The 15,591-nt window shown below is 42.3% G+C and overlaps 1 protein-coding gene across 1 annotated transcript; it reads left to right on the top strand.

Moving 5' to 3' along the window:
- The first annotated feature begins 878 nt into the window (after positions 1-878).
- Positions 879-15,393, top strand: med15 (mediator complex subunit 15). The gene is made up of 18 exons (XM_030345960.1): positions 879-1,057; positions 1,586-1,673; positions 1,917-1,968; positions 2,069-2,092; positions 2,224-2,388; positions 2,678-3,081; positions 3,524-3,952; positions 6,109-6,165; positions 6,548-6,655; positions 6,924-7,042; positions 8,253-8,380; positions 8,734-8,874; positions 9,114-9,177; positions 9,332-9,398; positions 9,784-9,941; positions 11,209-11,375; positions 11,725-11,823; positions 14,785-15,393. The coding sequence occupies exons 1-18, from the start codon at positions 990-992 to the stop codon at positions 14,919-14,921; spliced, it is 2,475 nt and encodes an 824-aa protein (XP_030201820.1). The 5' UTR covers positions 879-989; the 3' UTR covers positions 14,922-15,393.
- Positions 15,394-15,591: the final 198 nt, after the last annotated feature.

Below are 15,591 nucleotides of genomic sequence, written 5' to 3' on the forward strand. Positions count from 1 at the left end.
GATGCTACAGTGTACACACACACACACACACACACACACACACACACACACACACACACACACACACACACACACACACACACTTCGAATTAATGTTAGTATCAAGAAAAGAAAGACACACCAGTGGGGGGAGATCTTATGTTTTATTTATGTTTTTGTTATAATGCACTCGTGCATGTTGCAGAAAATGTGCAACAGACGCACATACCCACACACGCACACACCCCAGCAGTGCAGGACAATACATTTGACCTATCAGACCTATCCTGTCACTTTATTTGTTTCCAACCAGTTACATTTTCTTAAATGGTGTGCATCATTTACATTGTTTAGGCTACGCCATCTAGACGTTTAAACTTTTGTTCAAATCCCTTCACTTGATTTAAGCCATTTACTATGTGGCTTTATTAAAAAATATTTCCAACCTCAATTTGTACTACAGCACTCACCGCATTTTCTGCAGGAAATGCATTTTGTAGTTCATTACCTATTTCTTAAACATAAACAATCTCAAAGACATACAGCTATCTAGTTTCTGTGTGAGTGTATGAACACAATTATTGCTGTTGAAATTTGCCGTGACAGTAGGAACTAAGGCGTTTGTGGTTTCCTTTGCATAAATAAAGACCTTTTCAGTTAAGAAATCTGGCCTAGATCACAAAATGAGTCAAGACCTAACCGGTATCAAGGCTGTCCGCCAAAGATGCCAAATCTTCCTTATTAATTAATGTGAATGTGTCCTCACATTCAACAGTTCAACATGATGAAGTCCGTTTAGCTATCTAGTATCACAAACTTTCTACGCACTAACACAAACGTTAGCTGACACTGATATTCTTATGTCGTACACTAGGGGGCAGTACATACAATGTATCTGGGTATTTTACCTTAATTTAGAAAACGAATAAGGAAGCCCAGCGATAACAGTAAAAACATCACCGCAACAAACCATACTTTCTCTCTAATACCCAAAGACAATATTTGATGTAATGGAGGTCCCTGGACCAGACAGCGACTGGAGAAGCCCACAGTTCCGACAAAAAGTCGTCGCACAGATGTGAGACTTTTCTTTTTATGTCAGCATAGTATCATTAGCTCAACGAACGCATGTTTCTATAGATGTTGGCAAGTGGAAACTAGTTGGCTAAGCTAACGATAAATCGCATCCCACCTCCTGACCCTCCTCAATGGGGGCCAAATGTAAAATATAACCCCAAGTAAAACGAAACAAGAAATAATGACATTTTGGCGTGTATCTCTTTGATCTCATCAGTTAGCTCATCTAGCATCGTTAGCTCGGATCAATGACCGAATCACGCCTACGCTTTAGCAGATCAACGCACGTCCGTGAACGTCATGCTATGTGTTTTCATTTTGTATTTCTTGCTCATCGTTAAAATACAGTCATTCAAATATGTATATAAAACAAGTCGCAGAGACCATGGTTAATGCAGCCAACTCTGAGAATGAGAAAATTAATCGCACTTCGTTTAAAGTAACGTTTTGAATATCTTCAATGTGGACTGAAATGTATTGACAATAATGTGTACAGGCCTACTGCTAAAACTTTTAATGTTAATTTCAGAGAGGATGCGATGAGAAAGGCTGGGACTCCACACTCAAAGTCCAGCACTGACATGGAGAATCATGTTTACGTCAAAGCCAAATCCCGTGTAAGTGTATGATATTAAATACTAATTAATTATAAACGTTATACTCGCATGACAATTAAGGCACAGGATTGATGTATATTTGAAAAGTTTAAGTAATTGTGAATCATTTGAATTTGACACGCCTACTTGGCCCCAATACTTGACGCACAATATTTTGCAATAGTGCAAACCATTGTAATGGCTCTTTTTTATCTTAATACTATTTCACTATTGGCAACTTAGTCTTTCCCTTTGTAATTCTAGGAGGAATACTTGTCTCTGGTTGCACGTTTGATAATACACTTCAGAGACATTCGTAAGTATCATACTGTTTTGCCTTGGCTAGGGAATTACGATTTAGGGTAGACATGAACAGTTTTACAGTAAGTGATTATGCATTTCAAATTGTTTTTCAGACAAGAAGGCTCTTGGCGGTCCAGGTGAATAGGCGCATTTTCCATCTCTTTGGCCGGGATCTGTCTAACTTTAAGAAGTAGACTCCTATTGCTCATGATTTTGGCTATGCATGTTGGAGCTGTGTACTATTCTCTGTTGTCTACTCTTCTGCTAGATCCCATGAATGCCCTGACTAACCTGACAGGGGTTGGAGGGGGCCCGGGCACTATTGGCATGGGGCCTCGTCCCCCAGGTGCGCCAATGGTTGGTATGGGGCCCATGGGGCAGATGCAGATAGGCCAGCATGCCATGGGAGGGGTGGCTGGAAACCCCCAAGCCAGTGAGTGTGTTTCCTACATGTGGTGTTTGTTTTGTATGCACTAAATTACTAAATGGCAAGCAATAACAGTGGATGCTGCTGGCTGTGTTTCTGCTCTGTGAATGAGATCTGCCTGCGAAAGAGACCTAGTATATCCAAGCCTCTGCTCACTTTTTGGGTTTGAAGACGACTCCAGGGGTGTTGTTCCACAAGATAAACCAACTGATTCTACATGGATTTCTTTCTCTCTGACCCCCCCCCCCCCCCCCCCCCCCCCCTTATCTCTCATCCTTGCTGGGGGGTGTTACAGGAGGACCAGGTCAGTTACAGATGCAGCAGATCGTACAGGCCCAACAGCAGCAGCAACCACAACAACAACAACAGCAGCAGCAGCAGTCCCTCCAGTTTCAGCAGTTCCAGCAGGCCCAGCAGCAGAATGCCATGCAACAACAACAGAATGCCATGCAACAGCAGCAGACGGCCATGCAACAGCAGAGCGCCATGCAACAGCAGAGTGCCATGCAACAGCAACAGAACGCCCTTCAACAGCAGCAGAACGCTGCCCTCCAGCAGCAGCAGTTCCAGGTGCAGCAGCAGCTGAAAATGCAGCAGATGCAACACCAACAACAGCAACAGCAGCAGCAGCAGCAACAACAACAACAACAGCATCAGCAACAGCAGCAAGCCGCCCAGAATCAGCAACAACAGAGCCAGGTTGGACACACCCCCCAAATTAGTCATGCACTGTTTAAGTGCTCTTTTTTCGAACTGTAGGAAGTTCTTGTGATACTTCTTGGTGGTGGCAGTATCTTAATTTCCAAAACGAAAAAACATTTGGACAAGTTGGACCTTAGTGGGTGCTACATATTGGTGGTGGTTAGTGAGGTCCCCCCTTCACTTTAGGCGTCTTTGAGTGTTATTAATTATTATTATTCTTCATGTTTAACCTCTGTTTTCCTTTTATTCCTAGTCTGTTTTACATAGTTTTGAATGATGACTATATGCTCTGTAAGGTGACCTTGGGTGTCTTGAAGGGCGCCTCTAAATTAAATGTATTATTATTATTATTATTTGATCAAAGATGCTGTCAAAACAATTGTTCCATATTTCCAGTGTTAATTGTCATCCTGCGCTACTTGCCTCTATATATTTCCAGATACACCCGTCGAGGATCCAACAACAGCAGCAGATAGTCCAACTACAGCTTCAACAACATGCCCAGGCTCAGGCACAGGCCCAAGCGCAGGCCCAAGCGCAGGCTCAAGCCCAGGCTCAAGCCCAGGCCCAGGCTCAAGCCCAGGCCCAAGCCCAGGCTCAAGCACAAGCCCAAGCCCAAGCCCAGGCCCAGGCTCAAGCTCAGTCTATGCAGCACATGGTACAACAGCAGCAGCAGCAGCAGCTACATCAGCAGCAGCAGGTGCAAGCCCAGTCACAGCCACAGCAGGGGGCGTTAGCCCCACACCCCCAGCAGCAGCAACAGCCTGGCATAGTTCCCCAGTCCCTGCCAGCCCAGATGCCTCCTGGTCAGCACGTGTCCATAGGTTCCCTCAGCCAACAGCAACAGTTAAAGATGCAAGCTCTCCAGGTAAAAGCCCCAGCGCCGGTATCTTAATCTAATGTTCTGAAGTAACCTAATTATCATGAATTGCGTTTTGAAAATTAGGGGGAGAAGAAACGTGTTCAACCAGTTATGCTGTCAATAAATGCAGCTTTCATGCAGTGAAGATTTGGTAAAAAAGAATAAAAAGCGACATAAGTAGGGCAAGGAAGGAATAATAACCTAGAAGAATTATAAATTCCTTTTGAAAGGCTTTTCTAGCCAGTGCCACTTTGCAAAAACATAATCCATGTGACAACATGCTGGTGGTTGAGTGAATGAGAGAAGTTGAAACTGAGTTGTGGGTAAAGTTTTTAAAGTGACAGCATTTCAAACTTTTGAAAGACAACAAGTTAAATGCAACAGCAAACATTGCAAACCACATGACACGGGTAGGTTGCATAGCTAGCTGCCAACATTCTGCAATTATCTGGGCAGATTTACTATACATAGTAAACTACAGATTTACTATACAAGTCTTATTTACAAGTCTTGATTCAAAACATGAAGATGAACACGGCTTGTCTACTTCATCCTCTCAACCAAGATTAAGCCAAAAGATAATCTAGATCATCTGCAATGATCTAGATTATATATTGTTGCAGTATTTAGGAAGCAAATGGAAAACCAACTCTGTCATTATGACAGAAAGAGAGATGGTTATGGAGCAAATTAAGGATAGTAAAGCACTAGGTTTCACTACTGACACTTGGACGTCCCAGCAAATGTAAGCTTACATGACAGCGAGATAACTGGCGACTAGAGTTGTTGGTTTAAGAACAAAAGTGACAGGATGGAGTCACACTAGGGCTGGGTGTCGGCGATGAATTGGATTTCGATGTCGATTTCCGATTTTAGCGTCAAACGATCACAACGATCAGAACAGCTGGTTAGATATCTAAACATTATTTTCGATTTTAACATTTTCTTTTTCACCTTTCTGTATAAGTTCTCAGTCACAAATTGTTTTTGGGAGAGACATGCTGAATAAATACATCTTATTTTCATACTCAAAAATAATCGTTTGAATAATCGTGATTTCAATATAGACTAAAATAATCGTGATTATGATTTTTTCCATAATCTAGCAGCCCTAAGTCCACCGCAACATCCATTGCTTAAGGGCTGAGCGAAATCCTGGTTGCATATGGGATTCCAGGATCAATGTGTGTGGCTGTCGTACAAGACATGATTCTGTGATTCTGTTCAGATATGTTAACCAGCGATCCGTCTTGGGGTACAGTGTGAGGGGATTATCCAGCAGGCTACACATTGAAATGATGCATAACGCAGCCCTAAAAACGAAGATCCGGTCTGTTGCTCCATAGCAGCTGGCAGGCATCCGGGTTTTTAAAAAAAAAAAACGTATTCTTTGAGGATGTTCATCGCAACGAGGTATATAAAATGAAGGACAATAGTTTGTCTCAAAATATTGCGTAGGGCCCGCCAAGAAGAAAAAAGGGATGACAAAGAGTAGGGGATAGCTATGCTGCTTGAGCTGTCAGATGACGAAGAAAAGAAGATGAAGAGAAACTGACACTGATTTGAATCAAATTAAAACGTACTTGCAGGATCAAACAATAGTTGATGCTGGGCATCTGAACTTGTGGAGAAGAAACGTTTACAGTTAAGATTTATCTATAAGGTGTAAATATGGTATCTCGTAGAGGGAAATGCCGGGAATTATTATTATTATTTTTTAAATAAGGCTATAGGAGCATAAACAGAAGTTTCATAATTCAGACAAATCCATAAGACAGACAGACGTAAGAAGGGGATTCAAATATGGTGCAATTGAAATACACTTAATCATCCGCAAAAAAAGAAGAAGAAATAGTCTATTCTTTGTATTAAACAACCAGATCTGACTTGAAATGTATGAGTACTACATTGGCCCAGTAGTCCTAAGCAATAGCAGTTTAAGGGTGCTCAAAAGCTCATGCGTGTCATTAATAAAGTCTTTATAGCACGTAAGTGTAAGTGAAACGAGGTAAATACAAAGTCTTTCAAAACTACAGCATTAATTCCCAAGATGGGCATCAGCAAAAGATTACAAGTGCATGTCTTTATTTAATGAAAATGTCTCTGCCTCTGGTTTTCCACAGCCTATTCTTACATAGGAACATCTTTGTGTGTGTTGATAGGCCAGAGCAGCTCAGCAGCAGCAGGCGGTAGCACAAGCACAGCCCAACCCAGGACAGGTAGGAAACCCTTGACTGCAGAACTGCCCGTCCTCCAACGTTTCAATGTTGTTTCCAATCTTCTCAGTTCATACTACAGGCTACTTGTAATTTTACACTTGGCCTATGGTTGAATCACAATGGTTACTACAAAATAATGTAGGAAACCTTGTTTCTCAAATCACCCTTGTCATAACCTTGAGGGCACCCATTGATTGTTTGATTTATTAGATTTTGGTCCAAGTTAACTTTTTCTTTCAACATTTCGAATGATAAAGATAATCATGGAATAGGCCATTTCATGCATTATCCAAATTTGACATATATTCAGCTAATTCCAGCAAAGGAAATGGTTCTCTCTCGTGACCTTGTGATGTTGTTATCCCTCTTTCCTCCTCTAAAGATGATGAACAGACCTGGGATAACGATTCAGCGAATGCCCCGGGTCGCCCCCAACCCAACGCTAGCGACACAGAACCCTGGAGCCCTGGGGGGCCAACAGATGCCTCAGGTACTAAGCTTACATAGCTTCCCGCCATTCATCTCAGATCCAGCAGTCCTTAAATATATAAGAAATCCATACATAGTAGTTTCAAATTGTTTTGGGGTATTCCTTGTCTTACTGTGACATTGCGGAGAGTATTAGCCTTGTATATTTGTTAGTTTCCTTGTTGCAGACGTAAACAGCTTGTATACAGCTTTGTTCGTGGTAGTAAAGACTTCCTCATCTGTAGTGGGAACTAACACCTCCCTCCCGCCTGTCTTTGCCATCACCTCAGCAGGTGCAGCAACAGCATCAGATGATGTCCTCGCCCTCCCCGGGCCAGACCCCCCAGTCGATGCCCCCACCCCCGCAGCCATCCCCCCAGCCCCCCACCTCACAGCCCAACTCTGTCAGGTAAACCTTGATGTTTCATGTCAATAAATAAAATAGGTTGTTTGGTCATCTGGTAATAATGCCAACTGGGCGCCTCCCTAGGCAGTCGTTCCAGGCAACACCGGTGGGGAAGAGAACTTGGGGTAGACCCAGGACTAGGTGGAGAGATGATACCTCAATACTGGCCTGGGAATAGGGATGGGGATCATTAATATTTATTGATATCGATACCATTTTCGATACTCCTTAACAATCCAAGTCTTTATCGATACCACTATCGATACTTTTCTATTAATTGGTGGAAATACGACGCGTTTTTGGTGATGAGGAAAATATTTAGGAAATGAATAATTGTATTTTAAATTAAATATGTAATTCTTAATAAATAGTGACGTCAGTAGTTTTAATTATATATATTTAAATGATTAGAGCACAACTCTATTAATAATACAGATACCCGAGTAGTACAGAATTACTCATGTTTCTCACCAAAGACTAAATTTACCGTTTCTTTATGAACACATCATGATAACCTGACAGTCGTTTTACTGAGCCAACCTCAATACATCATCACGCAGCACATCTGAAATGTGCTTGGCCATTGAGGTTGTGTTCCCCCCTTTAGAATAAATTATTTTCACCCTTTTCTCCCGTTCAGCCAATTCCATTCAAAAACATTGGTGGACACGCTGCAGTGATTGGATTGATTTGATTTAAATGCTGTGACGTGACTCGAGGGACACAACATTACGTTACAGGACCTACGGGACCAAAAAATAAATAAATAAACGACGGGACTCGATGGTGGTATCGATAAGCCCAAACGTTAATGATTTTCGGGTTTTGAAAAAAGTGGAACCGGGCCCTTGATAGAACCAGGTTTCAATCCCCATCCCTACCTGGGAACGCCTCGGGATTCCCCCGTCAGAGCTGATCAAGTCTGGGGCCCCCTGCTGGAGCTGCTGCCCCCGTGACCCGAACCTGGAAAAGCGGTTTGAAAATGAAGTTGAGATGAGGATCAGGTTAAATAAAACGAATGGAAAATAAACTATATAAAAAACTTTGAAAAACAGCATGGTCACTTAATGTGACTAGAAGAGATGGGTATTTTGAGGTGACCTATGTGGCACATTGCAGTCATGTTGTGCTTGTCAGTTACATGGCAGCTGTATGTATCAAGCATGTTTTCTGAGGATTCATGATTCAATGTATGTCACTTCCTTCCCTGCAGTTCGGGCCCCACTCCTTCACCTGGAGGTTTTCAGCCAAGCCCCTCCCCCCAGCCCTCCCACAGTCCAGCCACAGCAAGAACCCCCCAGAACTATGGGGTACCCTCCCCTGGTCCCCTCAACACACCAGGTAATACACACACACACACACGCACACACACGCTCAAACTAAAAAAACATCTTGTATACTGTATTTACACACATCTCTGGTGCAACATTATTCAGAATTATAGAAGGCAATGGCCATCGTGCTGTATACTGGCTAAGACAAAACAAAAGCCAAAGAGTCACCATTATGAGTTGAATTACGACACCAAAGTAGAGCCAAACCACCAGAAACCTTAATGACTGCCTTGACATTGCTCCATATGTATACATGCATGCAACCCAGTGGTTTTGTACCACATATGGTTGTAGAGTAGCTGCTGATGCTAACACGCGACTACAGGGGCATTCATTTTAACGCAGTACTCGTCTCTGAAGGTAATCCCAATTCGGTCCCAATAATGAGTCCGGCAGGGGCCACATCTCTGGAGGACCAGCAGTACATGGAGAAACTCAAACAGCTGTCCAAGTACATCGAACCCCTGCGCAGGATGATCAATAAAATTGACAAAAACGAAGGTATATATTTTCTTACTATTACTTTTTTGAACCTGAATTAAAGGCGTTATATATTCTGAAATGTAGTGTTCTATCAGACTTTTAGGATTGATGTACATTTCCAATAATGTTTTACTTTTATTTTATTTACCTGGGCCGCTGCAAGGCACATGCCTACTTGCTAGTGAGCAGATCTTACGAGTGGCCCACATCTCTACTGATGTTGATGGTTTTCTTGTTGGTTTCGTTGCTGTTGACAGACAGGAAGAAGGATCTGAGCAAGATGAAGAGTTTGCTGAACATCCTCACTGACCCCAACACGAGGTATACAAGACGTCATGTCCAATAAGATAGAGTATGAGTCTTGTCTGCAAATCAATAAATCAACACTGTTATTCCGGTTGGAAGGGGGGGGGGGGACTTCTTGAATAAGCGAAAAAATTTGCCTCATTGTTTTGCACTTGCTCTTGGCTTGTAGGTGTCCACTGAAGACATTACAGAAGTGTGAGATAGCCCTGGAGAAACTAAAGAACGACATGGCAGTGGTGAGCCTTTCTCCTATTCCTCTTGTGAAAGCCACTGGAATATCCTGCCAGAAGTTATTGGACAATTATAATTTCGGACTGCATTGACAAACATGTCAACAGCCCTCCATTAATGACTTAATTAAGAAGAGACAATTAAGTCACTAATTATAAATAATATATTACCTAGCGTCAAAGTCCCGAGCCAATTTTTTTATTTTTTTATTTGCTTTGTATAACAAGAATTCAATCACTATTTTCCCAGCCACCTATGGACCGTTAGAGGAACTACATGTTAGTCACTTCTGGGTTGGCTTCATAAAACGGCGGCAATGCTTGCCTGAGGCCCGGCATATTGAACGAGCGCTCCTTTCGTGTGTGTGTGTGCGTGTGCGTGTGCGTGCAGCCGACCCCGCCCCCTCCGCCCGTGGCCACCAAGCAGCAGTACCTGTGCCAGCCCCTGCTGGACGCCGTCATGACCAACATCCGCTCGCCCGTCTTCAACCACTCCCTCTACCGCACCTTCTCCCCCGCCATGGCCGCCATCCACGGCCCTCCCATCACGTAGGTGGCAGAGTCTCCTGCGTTCCTGGTTGCATGCACAATCACAGCAGGGGAAGGCATCAGAGGAGGTGAAATGCTTGTGTTGAGGCATCCCCAAATACGCAGCATACAATCAAATCAAAATTGAGTGAGTTTAGAATTCAGTTGTATGCAGGAATTTCTGCACTCAAGAAAATATTGAGAAAATAAGAAAGAAAGGACCTGCTGTTTCAGCTGGTATTTCAAACATTGAGATTTAAAGGAGTGCGCTTTGGGCTGAGTGTTCATGGGAAGGAGGGTTTATGACGATCCACTGCAGCCATTTGATAGTCGTTAAGTGCGTTGTGTATAAGCGTTGTGTATAAGCGTTATATGAGCGATGTGTATGTAATGCGCAACACACCGTGTCGTTATACTTGGAAGCTTAACCCTCCTCTGGAAATCGAAATAATCCACTGCTTTGACTTTGCTCCACACATCGACACACACTGTAGCGTTATACCATAGGTGTCAGGGAAGCCAAACCCTCTCTCAGACAGGGTCATCAAAATCAACCGTTGTCAAGAACGACATTCACACACATCGTTGCGTTAAACTAGAATAGTAGCCACAGTCTACCGTTAGCGATTACAAACAGACTCCTTCATTTCCCCACGGAGTGCCAGGATTTACCATTGCGCCTTTAGCGTTAAGGGGTCTCGCCTCTGCAGTAAGTGGATTGTACCATTTCGGAGGCAGGTGTTGATCGAAAATATGCTGAATTACATTGTTTGGAGGACTTAAATTGTTTATTATGGAAGTTAAATTACAATTATTTTATTTCTATCATTCATTATTTTTTGGGGGGTTAATCAATCAGAACTACTTTGCCAATCTACCAGCAAATGTTGAGTGCTACTTTGTTAGTTGATTGAATCAGCTCATTTTGGATACCTCTTTTTATAAGACATAAATACACTTTACAACTTGCATAAAAGTTAGCATTAAACCTTTTTAAAGCTGCCTATTTCAGAAAATATGTTGGCCTCCTCCTCAATATTCAAGTATTGGAGAGGTGTTTTTTCTAAGTGTTCATTTGTCAAATTGGTCGATAATATTAATATTACGATACAATAACACATTGGAACTGTGCACACTAAAAGTGTTGTTTATTTATCGTAAGTCAAATATGCATTGCAATATTGCATGTTTCCCTCATATCATGTACTAGAGGGGACACATTAGAAACACTCCCAGTAGAATAGGGGTCCTGAATCCAAAGTAACGACCCCTGACCTCTGCTCTGAAGGGGCCCCAGCATCACAGGCCGTAAGAGGAAGCCGGATGAGGACGAGCGGCAGACCATTCCCAACATCCTGCAGGGCGAGGTGGCACGCCTGGACATGAAGTTCCTGATCAGCCTGGACCCGTCCTTCTGCAGCAACAACGGCGCAGTGCACCTCGTCTGCAAACTGGGTACGCCGGACACTGCTCTGTGACCCAACACCTTGCTGTGGAGCCCAGTGACTATGTATAGTAAAAACTAAATAAACTATTATTAATCGTAATAGTAGGATTAAAAGTGTTAGATATGTCAAACAGAAATAAGAACAATTTAATCATTTGAGAGGATTCATGGTTAGACATGTATTTCTAGATTATGAGGGCCACTTAATGCTATAAACAGGTCCCTTTTTAGGTCAAAATACACACCTGTTTCATGGGATAAACACATTGGTGATGTCCAGTCTGATTCAAGTTGTTGCTTTGACTAAAATCCCCCCCCCCTCCGCCACACACACACACACACACACAACCTTCTTAGATGACAAGAATCTGCCCAGTGTCCCCCCGCTGCAGCTGAGTGTCCCAGCGGACTACCCGGACCAAAGCCCCCACTGGGCGGACGAAGGAGAACAGTACGGTGAGGAGCCATATGCAATGCAATGAGGACAACATTTGTAGTGCTTCATCAGAATAATATATCAACATGACACCGGCTCACCGCATGTGCATTTGCATGTTTCATTTTCTGAAGCCTCGCTGGCATTCAATGCCACCAAGGCTAATGAGCGAGCGTAGCAAGGTTTAAGTCGGCGATTGATTGAACAAAGAGGCTGATCGTTTTTGTTTGATTGTGAGTTATGGCGCCCCCTGTCACTGAAGAGCTCCTTTGCTCTTTGGGGAAGTGCGGTTTCTAAATTGTACCAACTTTGACAACCCTGAGTTGCCATTGGAATAGCTGAAGTCAGTGTTTTTTCCCCCATTGACTCATAATAAAAAAATAGCTAAAATAGTAATTTTGGTAGCTATCATACGAACTTTCCAGATTACATAAGGGAGGGTCCTTGATGGGCACACCAAATGTTAGGCCTCTGGGGTTCTCTAAAGCGGACTTGTGATTTATTGACCTTAGGGGCTTTTCGGAGACATCCATACTTCCGGTCTACATATGCAGATTTAATTTGACAACTCTCAGGTGTTCATGTTTGGAGTTAATGTTTTTAGTGTTTCTTCCCTATTCACTTTCCATGTAAAATAGTAATTTTATCATTTTTTTATTTTTTACGTCTAAAATGGTTGGTCTCCAAAAGTAGTAGCACACTGCACAGAAATATGCCTGACTCTTTGGTCCTGGTTGGGTGTAAATGCCTCAAACTGCAGGAGTAGAGAATTACCCAAAATCGGCAGAACAACCATCAACTTAGTAGCTGACAGAAGGGGCACCTTCTGTCCACTTCTTGATGCACTTCACATTTGAGGTCAAAGGCAATAGGCAAATAAATGTATGTTCAGTTGTTTAAAAAAATAAAATACACTGCACAAAGACAATCTGCGCAGTATATGAAGAGTCTTTTCTTTAACAATCAGTGAAGAGCAGCTATAGCGGGATTATTTGTTTATCTACACGGCGGATGCGCGCGCAGAATGATGGCAAAAAGAAAATTAGTTTGGGCGGTTGCCATGGTGTGGTTAATTTGCAGTTGCGGTGTTAATTAGCGATTTTGTCAGCTTACTGTTACATTAAACTGTAATCAGAAAACACGGTTATATGCTATAGACCCTAGAGTATCTGTGGTATAAAGGCTGGGACGAATTTCGAATTATAAATATGTACACTTTATGTTGAAAATATAGACCGTCGCGATTCCCATTGAAACGATTGGCGCCGGTGATTATTCTTCAAAACGTGAGCTGGTAAATTTTGAAAAATGAATTAAACTGTAATCAGACAAAGCAGTTACCGGGGGTACTCAAGTAGAAATGATGAGGGGCCACAATTTTCTTTTTCAGTGACTCAAGGGGCCGGTCGGTATACGTGTGACTGAGGCCGATATATGCTCTGTTTTAGACGTAACGCGTAAGCACGTAAGATACATAACCCCCCCTTGCGCGGTAAAATATCCCCCCTTACGTGCTTAAGTGCGTCGGCCAAAATTCCTGACTATGCGACTAAAACACTACGGCCTTACGCAGCTCGCAAAGACTGTGATTGGCCAGCTAACCACATCCTTTCAGGAGTCTCACATTTCCGGTTTTACAGCATAATAGCGCCATTTTTAAAAGGCCGTGACAGAAGCGAATGAAGAATTTTGAAGAAGGAGAAGAAGAAAACACAAGAACGAATTATGATAATTATAAATATAAACAAGCCAGCGATTTCCACTTCCACGCCCACAGATTCGTTCGTTGCTCCCCCTACTGTTCTGGCGGAGAATCCTCTTGCAACACGCGCAATCCTTAAGGAACCTTAAAGGAACCGTAAATCAAAACTTGTCTAAAACAAGTCCCTTGTGTAAATTACGTGCTTACGTCTCTGCGTCTAAAACGACCCTAAATCGGCCTTGACTGCTGCTGAGATGGACTGTCTGCCTCGAGTTTGGGAGGGCTGGAGCGGTCTGTGGGCTGGAGTGCAATCTGTTTATCGTTGCAACCCCCAGCCTCGTATTGAGATCGCGGCGCGCGGTTTCAAAATAAGAGCGCCCAGCACGTTTTTTTTTATTTTTTTATTTTTATAATTAAAAAAACTTTTCAAAACAGCTCGAGCGCCATTAATAGACACCCCGCGGGCCACAAAAGGCCCGCGGGCCGCTACTTGAGTATGACTGTGATAGACCCTAGAGTATCTGTGGTATAAAGGCTGGGACAAATTTCGAATTATAAATATGTACAATCCATAACGTTAGCTCTCTGACTCATAGCTCAGGGGACTATAATACCTCCTGTTGCCAAGTCGTAATAAGGGTCCGTCCTATTTATGTGAAAACTTTATATTTGGATTTTAAAACGCATGAAAATATAAATGAATGATCTTAATTTCTTTTCTTTGGCAAGTGACCATGGTATAAGCTGGATAATGCCCTTCGAGGTGTCAAAAACATGTTTGACTGATCGTAATTAAAGGGGACTACTTTTTGAGGGAGATTAACTCAAACAGAGTATACATTTAATAAGCATGCAATACGAATAAGAAAAAGCATAATTATTAAAGTATTTGAATTGTTTTATTATTTTGGCAAGCAAGAAATGGAATAAATTGGATAATCAGACTTATTAAAAGGGTTTGTGCAACCAACCGCACAACAAGACATGATTGCGGCTCTTGTCGCTCTCGTCTCCTTCTGCAAACGAGTGTGTGCGTAGAGCGGGGAGGGACGTAGAGTGACGTGGACTGATTATCCCTCTATTGGAATCGGATAGACAAGTAGAATGAAATAAGTGCATAATAAGTGCATTAAAGTAATGCAGAGGGGAACCCAACCTCTCCTAAACGCTTTCCAACACTACCCTTGGGACACATTAGGAGGACCTTTAGTAAACCTTGGTATGTGATCCTAAAAAACCTTAAATGTTTTTCACCTCTTCTTCTTTTTCTTTGGTTCAGGTGCAAACTCGTTCCTGCAGACAGTCCACAAGAACATGACCTCCAAGCTGCTGCAGCTCCCAGACAAGCACTCTGTGACGGAGTTGCTGAACACCTGGGCCCAGAGCATCAGACAGGCCTGCTTGTCTGCAGCCTAGCGCACAAAGACACACTCACACACACAAACACACACGCATATAAACACACACAAACAAACAAGACACACTTGCCGAAAACCTGCAGGCGCAAGTGGCTTCGCATCGAAACCGGATGCATGGAAGAAACATACTTTTAAAGGGAAAATTGAAATAAAACATTTACATCATATACCGTATATCTATATTCAGCGATGCATACATACATACATATCGAATGTGCATTACAAAGTGGGTATAATTTTCTGCTTTTTCTTTTGGTTCGTTTTTCTGCCTTTACATTTTGATTTGAAATGTAATTTCTATTTTCTACCACAAGAGGGTTGTGATATACTGTAAACTGAAAAGGTCGTTTTGGAGGCTGTTTTATCAAGTAAAAGAAATGTGTATGTTTTGTAAACTTTTGCCATTGGAAGATCTGGAATGTGTATACTTTTTGCTTACTGAATAAATGCTTCAAATCTGTTGACTGTTATACAGCCCTGTTCATTGACTAAACAACATTTTGGTAATTAAAACCAATAAATTACTAAATACTATTTGAGATGTTCATATTTATGAATCCATGCAATTTAATAGAACTATCCCCCATATTTTCTGGCCCCAAACAACAATGTTTGGGCGCATGTTTCCAATCTTTCTCAAGATTGTAAGTGTGAGTGTACAAATTAAT

Source organism: Gadus morhua, chromosome 2 (genome assembly GCF_902167405.1).
Source record: "Gadus morhua chromosome 2, gadMor3.0, whole genome shotgun sequence".
In the NCBI taxonomy this organism is placed as follows: Eukaryota; Metazoa; Chordata; class Actinopteri; order Gadiformes; family Gadidae; genus Gadus; species Gadus morhua.

Coding starts and splice junctions, on each gene's coding strand:
- med15 (XM_030345960.1), top strand. CDS start 990: ATGGAGGTCCCTGGACCAGACAGCGACTGGAGAAGCCCACAGTTCCGA. Junction 2,093..2,223: donor GAAGGCTCTTGGCGGTCCAG/GTGAATAGGCGC, acceptor CTCTTCTGCTAG/ATCCCATGAATGCCCTGACT. Junction 11,376..11,724: donor GCACCTCGTCTGCAAACTGG/GTACGCCGGACA, acceptor CAACCTTCTTAG/ATGACAAGAATCTGCCCAGT.